The sequence below is a fragment of the Pagrus pagrus genome (genome assembly GCF_965226575.1).
Source record: "Pagrus pagrus genome assembly, chromosome: 15".
In the NCBI taxonomy this organism is placed as follows: Eukaryota; Metazoa; Chordata; class Actinopteri; order Spariformes; family Sparidae; genus Pagrus; species Pagrus pagrus.
In genome coordinates, this window is record NC_140199.1 from 28,187,008 (window position 1) to 28,201,678 (window position 14,671).

Genomic DNA, 14,671 nt, shown 5'->3' on the forward strand with positions numbered 1-14,671 from the left:
CACACCCACACAGTTTAAAAGCCTGCAGCTCCCCTCCAGTTAGTTAGAACTGAAGAAGCCTCTTGGATGAGATCTGAAATGTCTTCAAGAAACTGAAACAAGTCCAGTTGCCTATGATACAGCACTTAGATTTACCATGACCTGGATGACTGAGAATCTTCCTATATACCCCCACATAAATGCTTTTGTTCAGTCAGTGCTGTAGATAACTGAGGACAGTGAGAACATGTTTTTAGTGGCATGTGGTTTTAGAAACCTGTTACTAGGCTTTAGCTTTCCGTTTTAGTAGAAGCCAGTGCTGGGAATAGCAGAAGGTCCCCTAAATGCTGAAAAAAAATATTTCTTGCATAATAAAGGTACTGTTAAAGCCAGATGTGTGAAAATGATAACATGGTACAAAGCAAAAGCCTAGGGTGAGTTAAGGTAATGTGGGAAATCAGGCAGTTTAATCACTGTAATGGTTTGATTTGTGCAAAATCAACAGCCAATCACCAAAAATGATCTTGAATTGTTGCAACACTACCTGCCACTAAACAATGGTTTGGATTGCTCTGACATCAGTGTGAGTGGTGGGGGCCTGTTTTTAAAGGATGTCTACAGTGTGAAGATAAATGTGTGGTAAATTCAGTAGCATATAATATTCCATTTCTCAATTATAAGGCCATTAATAAAATAGAAATTAGGTTACAACCTGTACTACTGGATCATAATAAAGTGGTTTAACCATTGGTTGACACAAAAAAACATTTTGTGTCACTGCCCCACGTTACATGAACATGAAGCTGATTATTCCTAAAGTGGGACACCAATTTATATTTTATTTAAAGGTCTTATTTGTAAGAAAAGTTGATTTTTGACTCTCATTCCCAACTTGTCAAATACTGATGCTGGTGATGGGATGGTAGATCAGCATGGTCACCACCCAAAATTGTCAATATTTGACAGACATGCTAATTCCAGGCAGTTTTTGGGGGAAACCATTCAGTTTTTTGCATGAGGTACAGATATGTTATTTTTGCCTATTCTAAAAATGGTGTATTTGAATATTTCTGCATACTGGGGCCACTCAATAGCCTAGTTTTGGAATTACATTTGCTGGATATGACTGCTGAGACTCTAGTGGATTCAATGAGTCCAGCTTTATTTATGTGTAATGATTTTTTTTACCATTTAAGTCCAACATAAAAATGTTATAAGGCCTAAAATGATTTATGGAAACATGACTGGAGTGAGTAAACAGTCTGCTACAGTGTGGAGCATCTACCAAAAGTGTCCCACATTTCCACAATTCTAGTTCTGAAAGTCATTAGTCACAAGAACTTGTCAGAACAAAATGGTCAAAGTTATCAAGCTAATTGGCCTTAAACAGGAGGAAAGCATAAATTAGGCTAATGCATCAGTGTTTGGTGTAAAAGAGATGCAGGCTTGTCTTTTTAAATTTAATAGCATCTCTAATACATTACAGTGACAACATCTGAACCTGCTGAGTTGCTAGATATTAAACTATATTTAATGAGGTGACGTTCATGAAAGTGATGGAAACATAACAAAAACGGGTTCTAATAGCCTATACTGTAGTTCCCAAACTTTGTTCCCCAAACTTTTCAAGTCAAGGACCCCCACAATAGATGCACATTGTACTACAGACCTCCAATTCGGGAGGATTTATCTTAAGGAATAACTTTAAGTTAAGTTTGAAAACCTCAGCTGTAGATAATTGTACAGCGCATCAAGTCTCATATCCAGTGTTATGCCTCCTCCTACAGGCGGCAAATAAACACTGCATGGGCTTGTCGCTAGTATCCGTCGCTAGTTGATGATGAGAACTGCGTCAATGAAGCTCGACAAACAACATTAGAGGGTGTCCGAGATCAGTAGGACGAAAGTCGTTGTTTTTCTGAGTTCATCAGACATGTCTCTTCTGCGGTTGTGTGCTTCAAACAGCAGATATGTACTTTCTAACAATCTAGCTGTGGAGTCTGTCTTTACAGGTCAGTGTGTGTGTGTGTGTGTGTGTGTGTGTGTGTGTGCGTGCTTAAGGAGCAGCTAATGTAGCCTTGATAACTCCCCGTGGTTTTTCTTGCTAACATTCACAAATCTGGTGATTTAATGTTCAATTGTAAGCAAAAGTAATGTTTTATACTTCGTGGAGCATAACATAGTACGAGTTGATAGCTTCGATATAGGCTTTGACAGTTATCAACGTTGGTCTAGGTTAAATAACAAGTAGAGGTCCTATGTTATGAAAGACTACGTCCAACGCTGTGCACTGAATGAAAGTTTTATTCTGAAATCCTCATTATATTTGCGGTTTCCGGTGTGTCTTGTTCAGGATGCTCCCGGGCCGCCAGCAGATCGGTGAATGACACGGAACCGCTGAAGAAAGCCAAAACACCGCAGGGTCGGTTTGACAATCCCGAGGAGAAGAGTAAAGATGTTCTGCAAAGTGAGAAGGATGATGGGTGAAGTATTACCAGTGTAGTCTGCTTGTAACTATCACAAAGGAATGCATAGTATATTTATGGGCGATTATATTGTCTCGCAGTGAATTTAAATACAATTGTTTTACGTTGTTAGAAAAATATAGCTGCAGTGATAATGTTTAGCAGCAGCTCCAGTTCTTTTACTGTGGTTGAGCAAAGGTACAATCATAATTTGGATACATATACGGTGGTTCAATAGCTACCTTTGAGCTATTCAATAGAACAAAAAAGATTAAGGACAACTCCAGTAGGTCTGCCATTTCTTATGTTGATTACAGTTTGCTAAAATTGTATTAACAGCTAGAAACTAAGTGGGTAAATGTAATAGGCTAGTTCTACCCTTGTCAAAAAGTCCTATAGGATTCTGATAGAAATTGTCAATAGCAAATTCTACTTGATATAGGACTGCAGGAATCCCATAGGAAAAGATAATGAATATGGCACAATCAGATACACACTCAACCAATAAATTTGTCAACTTACTTTAATATATTAAGTCGTTACAGAAATTATTATTATTATCTGGGGAGAGGTCTGGAAAGAGACAGACAGATGAGCAAAACATTGAGGGGACAGAGAGAATGAGATGAGTAAGAACAATACAAGGCACAGAGCATATCTACTGACATCTGTCTGTCTATGTATTATATTAGTAATTCAAGGACATATTAATTGTTACTGTCAATGTTATCTTTGTTGTACTTAATGGCTTTGGTGATATAGCTTTAGAACTTGTATGCCAACAAAACCAGCTCAACGAATGTGATCCAATGACTGCTTTAGTCCATTTCCATAGCACTGACCTGGCACCTGCTCACAATTGTAGCAGGTAAACAATTATGCTTGCATTCATTTTGTACTTTTTTATCGGAGAGAGGTCATTTAAGACTGCAGAGCTGCCTCTAACTTACTTCAGCACAAAATCTGACATGTTGTGTCCCCTTATAATATATAAACACAAGCAATTCTTCTTGGCAAACTGTTATACGTAAATGATGAACATGAACATTTCCCACCAAAATAGTGTATTGAAACCAAAATAAACTAAGCATCAACAAGCACCACTGAAGAGTGGACCACTAATGATTTTCAGCCATATACTGTTCTACTGCTGTGGTAATGGATGTTTTGAACATTGTTCACCATGCTTTGGCCTCCATCACATCTGAGTCTCTAGTTGAAGCTGCAGCCCAATGCAGGTGGTTGATGGTGGCTGCTCTCCACAGCTTCAGGTACTCCCTTTCCTTTGTCGCACCATGCTTTCTGTAGATCTGTTGCTGAACAGAAACAAAATGTTGAATAAGAAAAATTACAAACCGCCAACCCAAACAAATCTAAATGGACTTACATTTCTATAGAGCTCTTCCTGTCTACTGACCGCTCAAAGCACTTTACAACACTTGTCACATTCACCCATTCACACACAAATTCATAAACTGATGACAGAGGCTGCCATGCCAAGGTGCCAACTGCTCATCAGGAGCAATTTGGGGTTCAGTATCTTGCTCAAGGACATTTTGACATGCAGCTGGGGGAGCCGGAATTTCAAACCAGTGACCTCCCGATTACAAGACGACCGACTCTACCTCCTGATCTACAAATAGCCCTCCCAGAAAATCTACCAGTATGAAGCTTTCAGTGTTCAGTTTTTGTTAATATTTGGTCTGAGACATGTTAATTCAATTGATTGATTCACACAACAAAAATAATTGTGCCAGTTAATGTGAGAAGAATATATCATTATCAAGAACAATGAGTCATTACACAGTTTAAAGCTTTTAGCATATCCACATATGTGCCACTGTTTTAGAAGCATGTATTGCTAAATCTGTAAGCATAATTACTGACTTTACCTTGATATATGCATTTATATGCATTTTTTAAAAATCAATTACAGGTTGCATGAATAAATGAAAATAATCTTTCAATGTTATCTAAAATATAGTCTAACCAGGACTGCAATTGATATCAGTGCACAAATGTAGAGACATACATTATATGCATAATATACTGTAGTTGTATATTATACATACATTGTATGCATAATATACTGTAGTTGTATATAATGTGGCTAAGAGAGGTTGATTATGTTAGGTTAATCACTTTTGCCGGTTCTTGGGCAATTCTCGGTGTCTGCACACAAGACCCAAGAAGAGAAGGCTCTCCGTGTATTTTCAATGTGCGTACATCACCCAAAATTTGGAGACTTTGACAGATGTTTGCCGATCAGCCGGACACATTTCCTGTGCTCTGCAGCCTTCAGAACCAAAATAACACATTGATTTTATCTTTAACCTTCAGTGGGAATTCTTAGAGGACATAAAGCACTAGGCTAGCTGTAATTTGAAGGAGGTTAATGGCGAGGGGAGAGTACAACGCAAGGAAACCAAGAAGTTATAGTTGTAAAGACGTCGGTTGCCATACTAACGTTTACTTGCTAGCTTATTATCTGAGGCTTTAAAGCAATTTTAAACAAAAGACGATTACATTCAGAGACATGTACTCACCGTCATGTTCCTCTGTAGCTTTCACTCACTGTTGCTGTTGGACGGGTGTGTGATGTGTGATAGCAACCCGATATGATTCTGGGAATGACCACATCAGGTATTTCCGGACTTGTCTGCGAGATTCAGTCAGGCTTGCAGGGGGTCAGTAAAAATAATGACGACAACAATAATGATGATAATAATAATGATAATAATAATAAGTTGTTGTTATTACCACAGGACACAATGAATATCCCTCTAAAGTGATGATTTCTGATTGATTTAAAGAAACCATGATGATGGAACACACAGAATATGACACTGACCCATGCATAACTTTTTATTGGGCATTTCCAACAAGCTGTTTGTAGTGCATCCATCATAGTCAAGTAAGATTTAGAATAAGAGTCCTATAACTAAGTCTTATAGGTTTAAAATACACATAAGATACAATAGAAATAAAAACAATCTTCAACAATCTTCTTCTTCTGATGAAGGGGATATAAAGTATTTTATTTTATAAAGGATTTTATTGGAACCAACAGAAAAAGACCGATTTCCAGTAGGACTGTGGAAATCCTAAAAATAATTCAAACCTCTTAAAGAATTCCCATCGGAGTTTCAGAAATGTATGGGAATCCTAAAGGATTTTATTGGAACCAGCAGAATAAAAACAGATTTTCAGTAGGATTTAGGAAATCCTAAAAGAACCAACATTTTTTCATATAGAATTCCTAAAGGATTTTTAGAAATTTATGGGAATCCTAAAGGATTCTACTGGAATAGTTAAAAATCCAACGTGCCAGGCCACCACTACAACAAATCCACCGGACTTGGGGTCTCATTTATAAACAGTGCGAACATACAAAATACGTCCTGAAAGAGGGGTACGCCAGTTCCCATGCAAAAGTTACAATCTATAAAAACATACTTGACGGGCGAATCAAAATCTGACACATGCAAACGAACATTTTGGAGGCAGGCGGAATTGGTGATGCAGATGGTGAGGTGGTGAATTGAAGCCAAAATGTAAAATGAAACCTCTCACACATTTAATTCCACTTAACATCAAAGGTTTATCATAGATCCACGTTATGATAAACATTCAAACCAGCCGTGTTATGTGTACTTATAGTAACAATACAACAAAAAAACGTGTAAAAAAAAATACAAGAAACAAAACGTGAAAACAAAACAAGGAACAAAACAAAACACACATGCAGGGTAAGCGGTGATTTCATTATCCAGTTTGACACAGTATAAACTATTCTTTACTAGCCTTGATAGTAACCTCTTGCTTACAAGGTACAACAACTATTCAATATAATATCCATGTAGGGGCCCCATATTTTCAAAAAAAGTTCTTGCCCCTTTAATTTGAAAATTAATTGTTCATAGTTGGCTCATTTTAGACATTTCCCTCAACCACTCATTGAAAGGGATGACTGTTTTTATTTTCCAATGTCTTAGCACAATCCTGCAGCCTGTAGCAAGGGCCAATCTCCACCATTGAGTCTGCCATGCAGACAAACCAACCCTTTCTGGTATTTTACCTAATATACAAAGTGCAGGGTTCTGAATCAACACTGTACCAAGCACATTGTTGAGGAATGGTATTATTCTTTCCAATAAGTTCCCTGTCATTTGGCCTTCATACAGGGTGTCCAGTAAGTGCCGTGAATAATCCTTTAAGTGATTAACCGAGTCCCTTAATGTCTTACACCAGGACTCAGTAATTTCCTTCCACATCTCATTATCTATCACCCCTTTTTTGGTGGGTGACACTGTCAAGCCTATAAAATCTGGATGCTCTGTCCTTTGCCGGCAGGTTGCCGTGAAACATTTTTGTATCACAGTTTAAAGGCAACAGGGAGAGTTTTCTTTGTGTAGATATTATACAACTGCTCAATTGAAGATTAGTCCAAAAATCTCTTTTAGGGATTTTATATTTAGCAATCAACTGTTCAAATGACATAAAATTATTATCCTCAAACAAATCTTCAATAAAGATATATTCTATTAAAAGAAGGACTTTTGCCTGCCCAAATAATTCACAGATTTATTAAACCTGGTTAGTAGTGGAGGAGGGAAACCTAAGAGGAGATATGTAACAAACGATTTGTGGAACTTTTGTCTTTTTTAAAATGTTTATTTTACCGAACAATGCTGAGCCCAGTTTTATGGAGCAGTATTAGGACCAAGGGTGCAATACAAAAAGTGTAAAAAAAAAAGTCGAAATGTCGAGAATAAAGTCATCTCTTCAACATTATTCTTGACATTGCGACTTTATTAACCAAATTGTATTTCTATTTAATTCTCGCCATTTTGACTTTATACACAAAATTGTATTTCAACTTTATTCTCAACATTTGGACTATATTAAAGACATTGTATTTCCAGTTTATTCTCTATATTTCAACTTTTTTCTTGAAGTGCATAATGAAAAAGAAAAATTCCTCCTCATTTTTTTTTCTCTCCCCTGGCCCTAACACTCTATATTAGTCGAAATGTCAATAATAAAGTTGAAATACAATTTCATGAATGAAGTCCAAATGTTGAGAATAAAGTTGACATTTCAAGATTAAAGTGGACCTTTTGAGACTACATGAAACAGTGCTTGACTGCCTCAACAAAATGCCAGAATTTGCTTTACTAACAAATAAATTATTGTATGTAATTGTTATGTAGTTGTCAGTATTAGGACTTTGAAGACATTCTTACACTACACACAGAATGTTGCACTCAAAGTATGTAGTAATGACAGAGACCGTAGACTCGGGCAGCTCCCATAGCTGTCACGCTCCCCTAACTGGATTTGATGGGCCGGAAGAGTTTACTTTATTCTCGACATTTCAACTTTATTCACAATATTGTATTTTCAACCTTAAGTGCATAATGAAAACAAAAACAACAACTTTTCCTCTCATTTTGTTTGTGGAAAAAAAAAGAGATTAATGGTCTTCCGTACTAATACTCTTGCTCTCTCTAACTGATAAGGGCATTGCCTCTGATTTCCCCCAGTTTATCATATAGCCTGATAAAAGAGAGGAGTCGATGAATGGTAGTATATGAAAGGGGTGGGGTAAAAAATCGATTCTTAAATGTATCGCGATGCGGACTATTCTGAATTGATTGACAGTTGTCAAAAATTGATTTTCTAAATGTTAACTGATAACGCAATGTTGACAGAACGCAAAAAGCGGAACTCAGAGGCGGAAGTGCAGCGCCCGGACAATTGATGGCATGCACATAACAAAGACATGAGATGGCTGAGCGCGAAATCAGACCAGCACCCTCTGCATTAAAAGCTAGTGTATGGAAGCATTTTGGCTTCTCTAAAGTGGAAGGTAAACGGGACCTGGACAAGAGTCACACAATATGCAAGTTGAGTCAAACTAAACTAAAATATTTTGGAAACACGACAAACATGAGAAACCATATTACACGTTTCCACCCAGAGGAGGAAGAAAAACACCCGGTTGTAGTTGCTGCCAACCAGAGGACCATCGAGCAAGCGATATCAAAGCTTCCACCCAACTTGGTGAGGGCAAAGCGAATTACAAACTTTTATTGCCAAAGACTTGCGTCCGTATTCAGTGGTTGAGAACCAGGGCCCTCGCGCTATGTTGCACACTTTGGAGGCAAGATACATCGTCCTATCTCGAATATTGTTATGTATTTTTATGACACAGCAATCACAACACTCTACAACGAGACCAACTCCAAAGTCATGGAATCACTGAAGTGCTCCAAACAAGAGCAGTGAATGAGAGCCACATGGGTGCAAATATGGCTGAGCTATTAAAGAATGCATACTAGGCACTGGTATGATTTCATGGTGGCCTATTTCCTATTTTTTTATATGAGAGCTTCTTTCTGTATTGTTAAGCTGTGACATCAATATGCTGTAAACAGATCTGCAGGTAAACCCAGAGTCTTAAGTAGGTTTACTGTACTGCCCTCCACAGAGTGTATCAGTGCAGCCATTCAGAAAAAGTGACAACATTTTGACTTTCCTTTCTGCACGTTTAAAGGATAACTACCGTTTTTTACAACCTGGACCTTATTTCTAGCATAAAATATTATCATTTACTCACCCAGATAACTTTGGTGTCATTTGAAGTCGTTCGGACGAAATTAGATCCAGTGTAGCGCCGGTATATCCATATAATGCGAGTGACGGGGCACCGACACACAGCCTCTATATAACGCATTATCTGCCACGAAACTAGTTCATTTCACCAATATTTTGTCATGATAGGCTAGTGCTATTCCCCTCTGAGTCCGGGCTTGTCTGTTATCAACATCCGGGGTCAAACTAGCAGTAGCAGCTACAGGTAAACAAGCCGGCTGTCGTGGGTGCGCGCGCAGCTCAGAGATGACATCTTCCAGGTCAGAGGTAGTAGGTCAACCTACAGACCCGGGATGTTGACAATAGACGAGCCCGGACTCAGAGGGGAATAGCACGAGCGTATCGTAACAAAATATTGGTGAAATGAACTAGTTTCGTGCCGGATAATGCTCATAGAGGCTGCGCTTCGGTGCCCGGATCACTCGCATTATATGGATATATCGGCGCTCCACTGGATCTAATTTCGTCCGAACGACGCCAAATGACACCAAAGTTATCTGGGTGAGTAAATGATCGTATTTTATGCTAGAAATAAGGTCCAGGTTGTAAAAAACGGTAGTTATCCTTTAAGTGCCTAAGATCTTTTTTGTATGAAAGCTGTTTTTGATTGTATTATACAGCAAAATGTTTTGTTTGTTTTTTGGTCTGAGGGATTCTATGCTCAGGATGTTGTTATAGTGAGAAGTCTTGGACTCTTTATTACAAACCCCAATTCCAATGAAGTTGGGACGTTGTGTAAAAAGTAAATGACTGAGCCTTTCAGGGGTTGTTCCTTTTATACCTAATCATGACACTCACCTGTTTTCAATTAACCTGTTCACCTGTGGAATGTTCCAATCGGGTGTTTTTGAGCATTCTTCAACTTTCCCAGTCTTTTGTTGCCCCTGTCCCAGCTTTTTTGGAACATGTTGCAGGCATCAAATTCAAAATGAGTGAATATTTGCAAAAAAAACAATAAAGTGTATCAGTTTGAACATTAAATATCTTGTCTTTGTAGTGTATTCAATTGAAAATAAGTTGAAAAGGATTTGCAAATCATTGTATTCTGTTTTTATTTACGTTTTACACAACATCCCAACTTCATTGGAATTGGGGTTTGTATTTATTTAATAAGCTTTTTATGTTTTTATTTATTCAGAATATGCTGAAGTCCACAAACATTATTTTTGTATGAGAGCTGCTGGTACAGAATTTATTATTTTTGATTTTTGACAATTGAGTTTGTGATTTTAGTACAGCAAAATGTTTTGGGTTTTTTTGTCTGAAGAATTATATTGGTCATTACACATAACAGCTTAGAAGTCTATTATTTTTTTGTGTCAGAGATTCAGAATATGCTGAAGCTGCATGTTAGGCTGAATAAAGCTAAATTATGGACATGTGCTGCGGAGACGAGGACACTTTTAAACCTGGCAGGGGGATGTATGTCTGTGGTAACAGGAGATAGTTTCCTCTGCAGGGTGAGACAGTTGGAGATTCATGTCAGAGCAACGGTGTGAAACAGCGGTGGCTGCAGTGGTGAACGAATAAGCAAATGCTGCCTTACGATAACACTGAGGGGACACGCTGCCTCAAACTCGTAAACAACAACGTCATCGTCCATCACGATGTTTCACTGTAGACATCGTCATATGCCAATTCGGCAGACATCACCCAACCCTAGTACTGCTGTTTTCTAGATTTGTGTTTAGTAACAAAATGTCATCTGCATACAATAGTAATTTGTGGTCTGTTTTTCCTGCCAGTATTCCCATAATATTCTTTTATTTCTGATGGCAGCAGCTAATGGCTCTATTGCCAATGCGAAAATGAATGGGCTCAAGGGTCTTGTAGCCCGAAAGAGGGGACAATTTGAATAGTAGTTTTGGTTGGTTTTTTTTTGTTTTGTTTTTTTTAACAGTGAGCCATAATTGCCACCTCCCAGCCTTTAAATTAACATAGCCAACATAACTCTGGAGCTGCATTTTTGTTATAGACTAGCCACACCATAAGTTTAGAGTCAGTGTTGTACAAATCAAAATATCCCAACTTGTATTTATCAAGGCCTTGGTAATCAGCTTTTCACCTGTAGCCTTCACCATGTCATAATGACCAGCAGATTTTGTGTAGATGGAACATCAGCGCCATCTGCTGCCTTTTTTAAGTATCATACCACAAAACCCAGCTCCCATGACTTGTTATTAGAATACTCAAAAATAATATATCCCTTTATTATTAGCCCTTGACTGTATAATGCATCTTAATCTATCATCTGAGAATGAAAGAAGGAAAAAGATTCCAAAACTTTTAACCTGGTGGATTATGCAAATAAGACAAAAATAGACTTCCCTGAAAAAAAGGAACAAAATATGCTTTAACTGTTTTGTTAAACATAAGGAATGCAAATGCATATGTCGGTCCACGCATCAACAGATCTGGCTGTAACCATACATGCTAACCCGTGGTCTAACGTTACGTTAAGCATGCAATATGCCCAAACAAGTAGAACAATATATCAAAATAACTCACACAGTAGTTCACAGCTCCCACCCCTGAACACAGTTTGTCAGTCAGAGCCTTCAGTCATCATCGGTATCATTATAATAAATCACAAACCCTAACCCTAACCCTAACCCTAACCTGAAAATGACTTATCCAGATCCATCAGAATGCCCTCTGTTTTTTCCAGCTGACGAGAGGAAATCTCCAGTTTTCTTTGGTGAAGTGAAAGTGTACTGGATGTTGTTAGCGATGGCTCTCAGCACGGCCAGGTATGCGATAGTATACCACAGACCCTTCTCCTGTAGCTGCCATTTCACACCATCCAACTTTTTGCATCTCTGAATGATGTCCTGTGACAGGTCCTGGAACAAAGATACCCACTTGCCCTCCCATGTCACTCGTCCATAGTCTCTGGCTTTCTTGCAACAGCGCCTCCCTGGCTCAGAATCTCAGGACATAGAATATGTAGGTCTCTGCCGCCTCGTTGGCTGGTTCTGTGGGAGCACTCCCAGGTTAACTCAGTATCCAGTGTTTCAGAGATGAGCCTCTTCAGAAACTGCTGCATATCTCGTCCTTCAGCACCTTCCACCAGTCCAACTATGTGGACATTATTACGATGGCCAGCATCTTCAAAATAGGTTATTTACTCCTGGAGCTGCACGATTGTTTTCACCGCCATTCCCACTACTGCCTCCTGGTTTGAGCTTGATCTTCCAGCTCCGATATCTGTGATTCTGCTTCAGTCATTTGAGTATGCAACTTCTCTACTGTAGACTGGACAGCATCCTTGCCTGCCTTCAGACTACTCGTGTTGGACAAAATGCCCATTAAATTGCCGAAAATTAATAAATAAAAAGTGTTCACGTTCCATTTCAAATGACTTCCCACTGTGGGGGATGCCACTGATTGTCATGATAACTTTGGCGGGTGTGAAGCAGTCAGTCTGATCGCTGTAAATATAAATACTGCGGTGACAATCATGCGTAATGCAGTATGATGGTTGCTCGACTTTTACTGTTCTCGCACAGCTAGAGGAGTACACGGATTAAAGACTTATTAAGTGGTTTGTAACCTCCACCTCGAAAAAAAAAAAATTCTGTGAAGGTTCATTGTTGACATGGAAAACAGTACTTCAACTAAATTTTGACTCATAGTATTGTCCAGAACTTTCGACCACACCTCACAACGTGGAGTTTGCACAGTTGTAGTGATAGTATGTGACTTCCATTGGCTATAGAATGTGGTTGAAAGATGAGGAAAAGCTAGCAAGTAGACATGGGGTTTTGAAATATTTTTAAAAGCTCCAAAAACAGGTCAACATTCTGACCTCAGTAAAGGTACAGGAAGTGCTGACTGCATTAGTTCCATAGATTGATCTAATATGTTTTGAGGAAAGTAAAACAGTTGTGGAAGGGAATTGTCCCAACTAAAGCTTTATCTTTCAAACTGAACCCTTCTCTTGTTGTCCCCCAGGATTCCCTGATGATGTGAACCCTGTAACCAAGGAGAAGGGGGGCCCACGGGGTCCCGAGCCCACACGCTATGGAGACTGGGAGAGAAAGGGTCGCTGTGTCGACTTCTAGTTCATTATGGATAAAGGGCACCATTTAAACCATTGACATTGAAAGCTTGAGTTTATGATCAGAGGGTGAGAATAAGGCGAAGATACAACGTGTTGATGCAAATTTGTTCAAGGGGTCATGCTCAAAAAAACAAAATGTCATCAAAAATCACTATTTGAATCTCCAAGAAATGCTTTGCAGGTTGAAAGTGTTTTGTTGCAGGTGAGACTGAGACATGGTTCTGTCCACAAGTATGAATGTTAAAGATACATGTAAGAATTCTGCATTAAAATGTCTGGAAACGACTAGACTTTTGGAATAATTTTGTTGAGTTGTATACTTACATTATCCCAAATATTTCCAACAATGTTCAAACCCAGAAAAATCCTCACGTTTACTCAAGGTAAAGATGCACTTCACTTGGCCACTTGTCGCTATAAGTTCAGAAGGAAGGAAGTTTGTAAATTAATAAATGTAAGGTAAATATAACTAAATCATTACCCTCCTCTAGTTAGATATATTTTCATCAGCAATGGTGGTTAAATGGTGTCTTCACCACCAGATTGTTGCCTCCTGTTACTTACATGAGATTGACCGCAGGATCATGTGTGTTTTTCGGCATTACTTGCGTGCTTTACCTTACCGTACACTAGACATAAACTAGTGAGCAACAGCACCCAGTGAGGGTTTTTGATATCTATGTGTTTGATCTAAGGTCAACCTCTCACCAGAAACCATGGTTCTCTCTCTGTAGTTACATTTCCCCTCCAGCTCCAGTCGACCGTCACCATTATAGTACATAAACACCCGACAACTCCGCAGATTGCTGCTGCAGTCAGGTTGATAAACCCAAATCCCAAAAGTGAAAAGGTTAGGGTGGTAGCAGTGGCCCCTCAGCCTGGCCCTCCCCACATAATCCTCAGCATACGACTTTTGTTTTGTTGTGGTAGAGACCCATAGTGGCAGTAATTACATATTGTGTGTTTGAGATCAATGAAATGAAAGGTGATTCTTTGAACAAGTCCTGTGTGTTTATTGATATATTTTGAGTGTGTATTGAATCTATATGAATCTCGGGTGTCTACCGCAAAAAATCTGATGATCAAGGGTTATTAAATGAACTGATCAATCACAACAGTAAATGAGAACCAGCAGCAGATGAAATTATTTCACAATGATCTAAATCTGCTCTTATTGATATTTACATTTTTTTATCATTTAAAAGTTGATCATAATGTGATTACACTGGGATAATCCTGGAAACACAATAGCTTGGAAAACACTGATGCTGCCTCTTTAAATGCAGTGTAACATCCTTATTTCAAATGCAGTACAATGTGTCCTCAGTCATTTCAAATGGTTTCTGTTGGTGCAGTCTGGCGTGGATAACCTGAGGTTTAGATGGATCATGTGTTTCCAAAGAAAGAGACGCAAATCTTTTGTTGATGGGTTACACTTTTCAGTCATTTGTTGTGTACGGAAGCGTATGGCTGCTACACATGGAAAAACAAAACACTCATAACTTGA

The 14,671-nt window shown here is 38.6% G+C and overlaps 1 protein-coding gene across 1 annotated transcript; it reads left to right on the forward strand.

Moving 5' to 3' along the window:
* Positions 1-1,824: 1,824 nt before the first annotated feature.
* Positions 1,825-13,449, forward strand: sdhaf4 (succinate dehydrogenase complex assembly factor 4). Its single transcript, XM_084376468.1, has 3 exons — positions 1,825-1,991; positions 2,333-2,446; positions 13,056-13,449. The coding sequence occupies exons 1-3, from the start codon at positions 1,913-1,915 to the stop codon at positions 13,163-13,165; spliced, it is 303 nt and encodes a 100-aa protein (XP_084232594.1). The 5' UTR covers positions 1,825-1,912; the 3' UTR covers positions 13,166-13,449.
* The last annotated feature ends 1,222 nt before the right edge of the window (positions 13,450-14,671 follow it).

Bases quoted from the DNA above. Each gene is read 5' to 3' on its own strand.
- sdhaf4 (XM_084376468.1), top strand. From the start codon at position 1,913: ATGTCTCTTCTGCGGTTGTGTGCTTCAAACAGCAGATATGTACTTTCT. The intron at 1,992-2,332 runs GTCAGTGTGTGT...TGTCTTGTTCAG, and splicing joins TGTGGAGTCTGTCTTTACAG to GATGCTCCCGGGCCGCCAGC. The intron at 2,447-13,055 runs GTGAGAAGGATG...GTTGTCCCCCAG, and splicing joins GAGTAAAGATGTTCTGCAAA to GATTCCCTGATGATGTGAAC.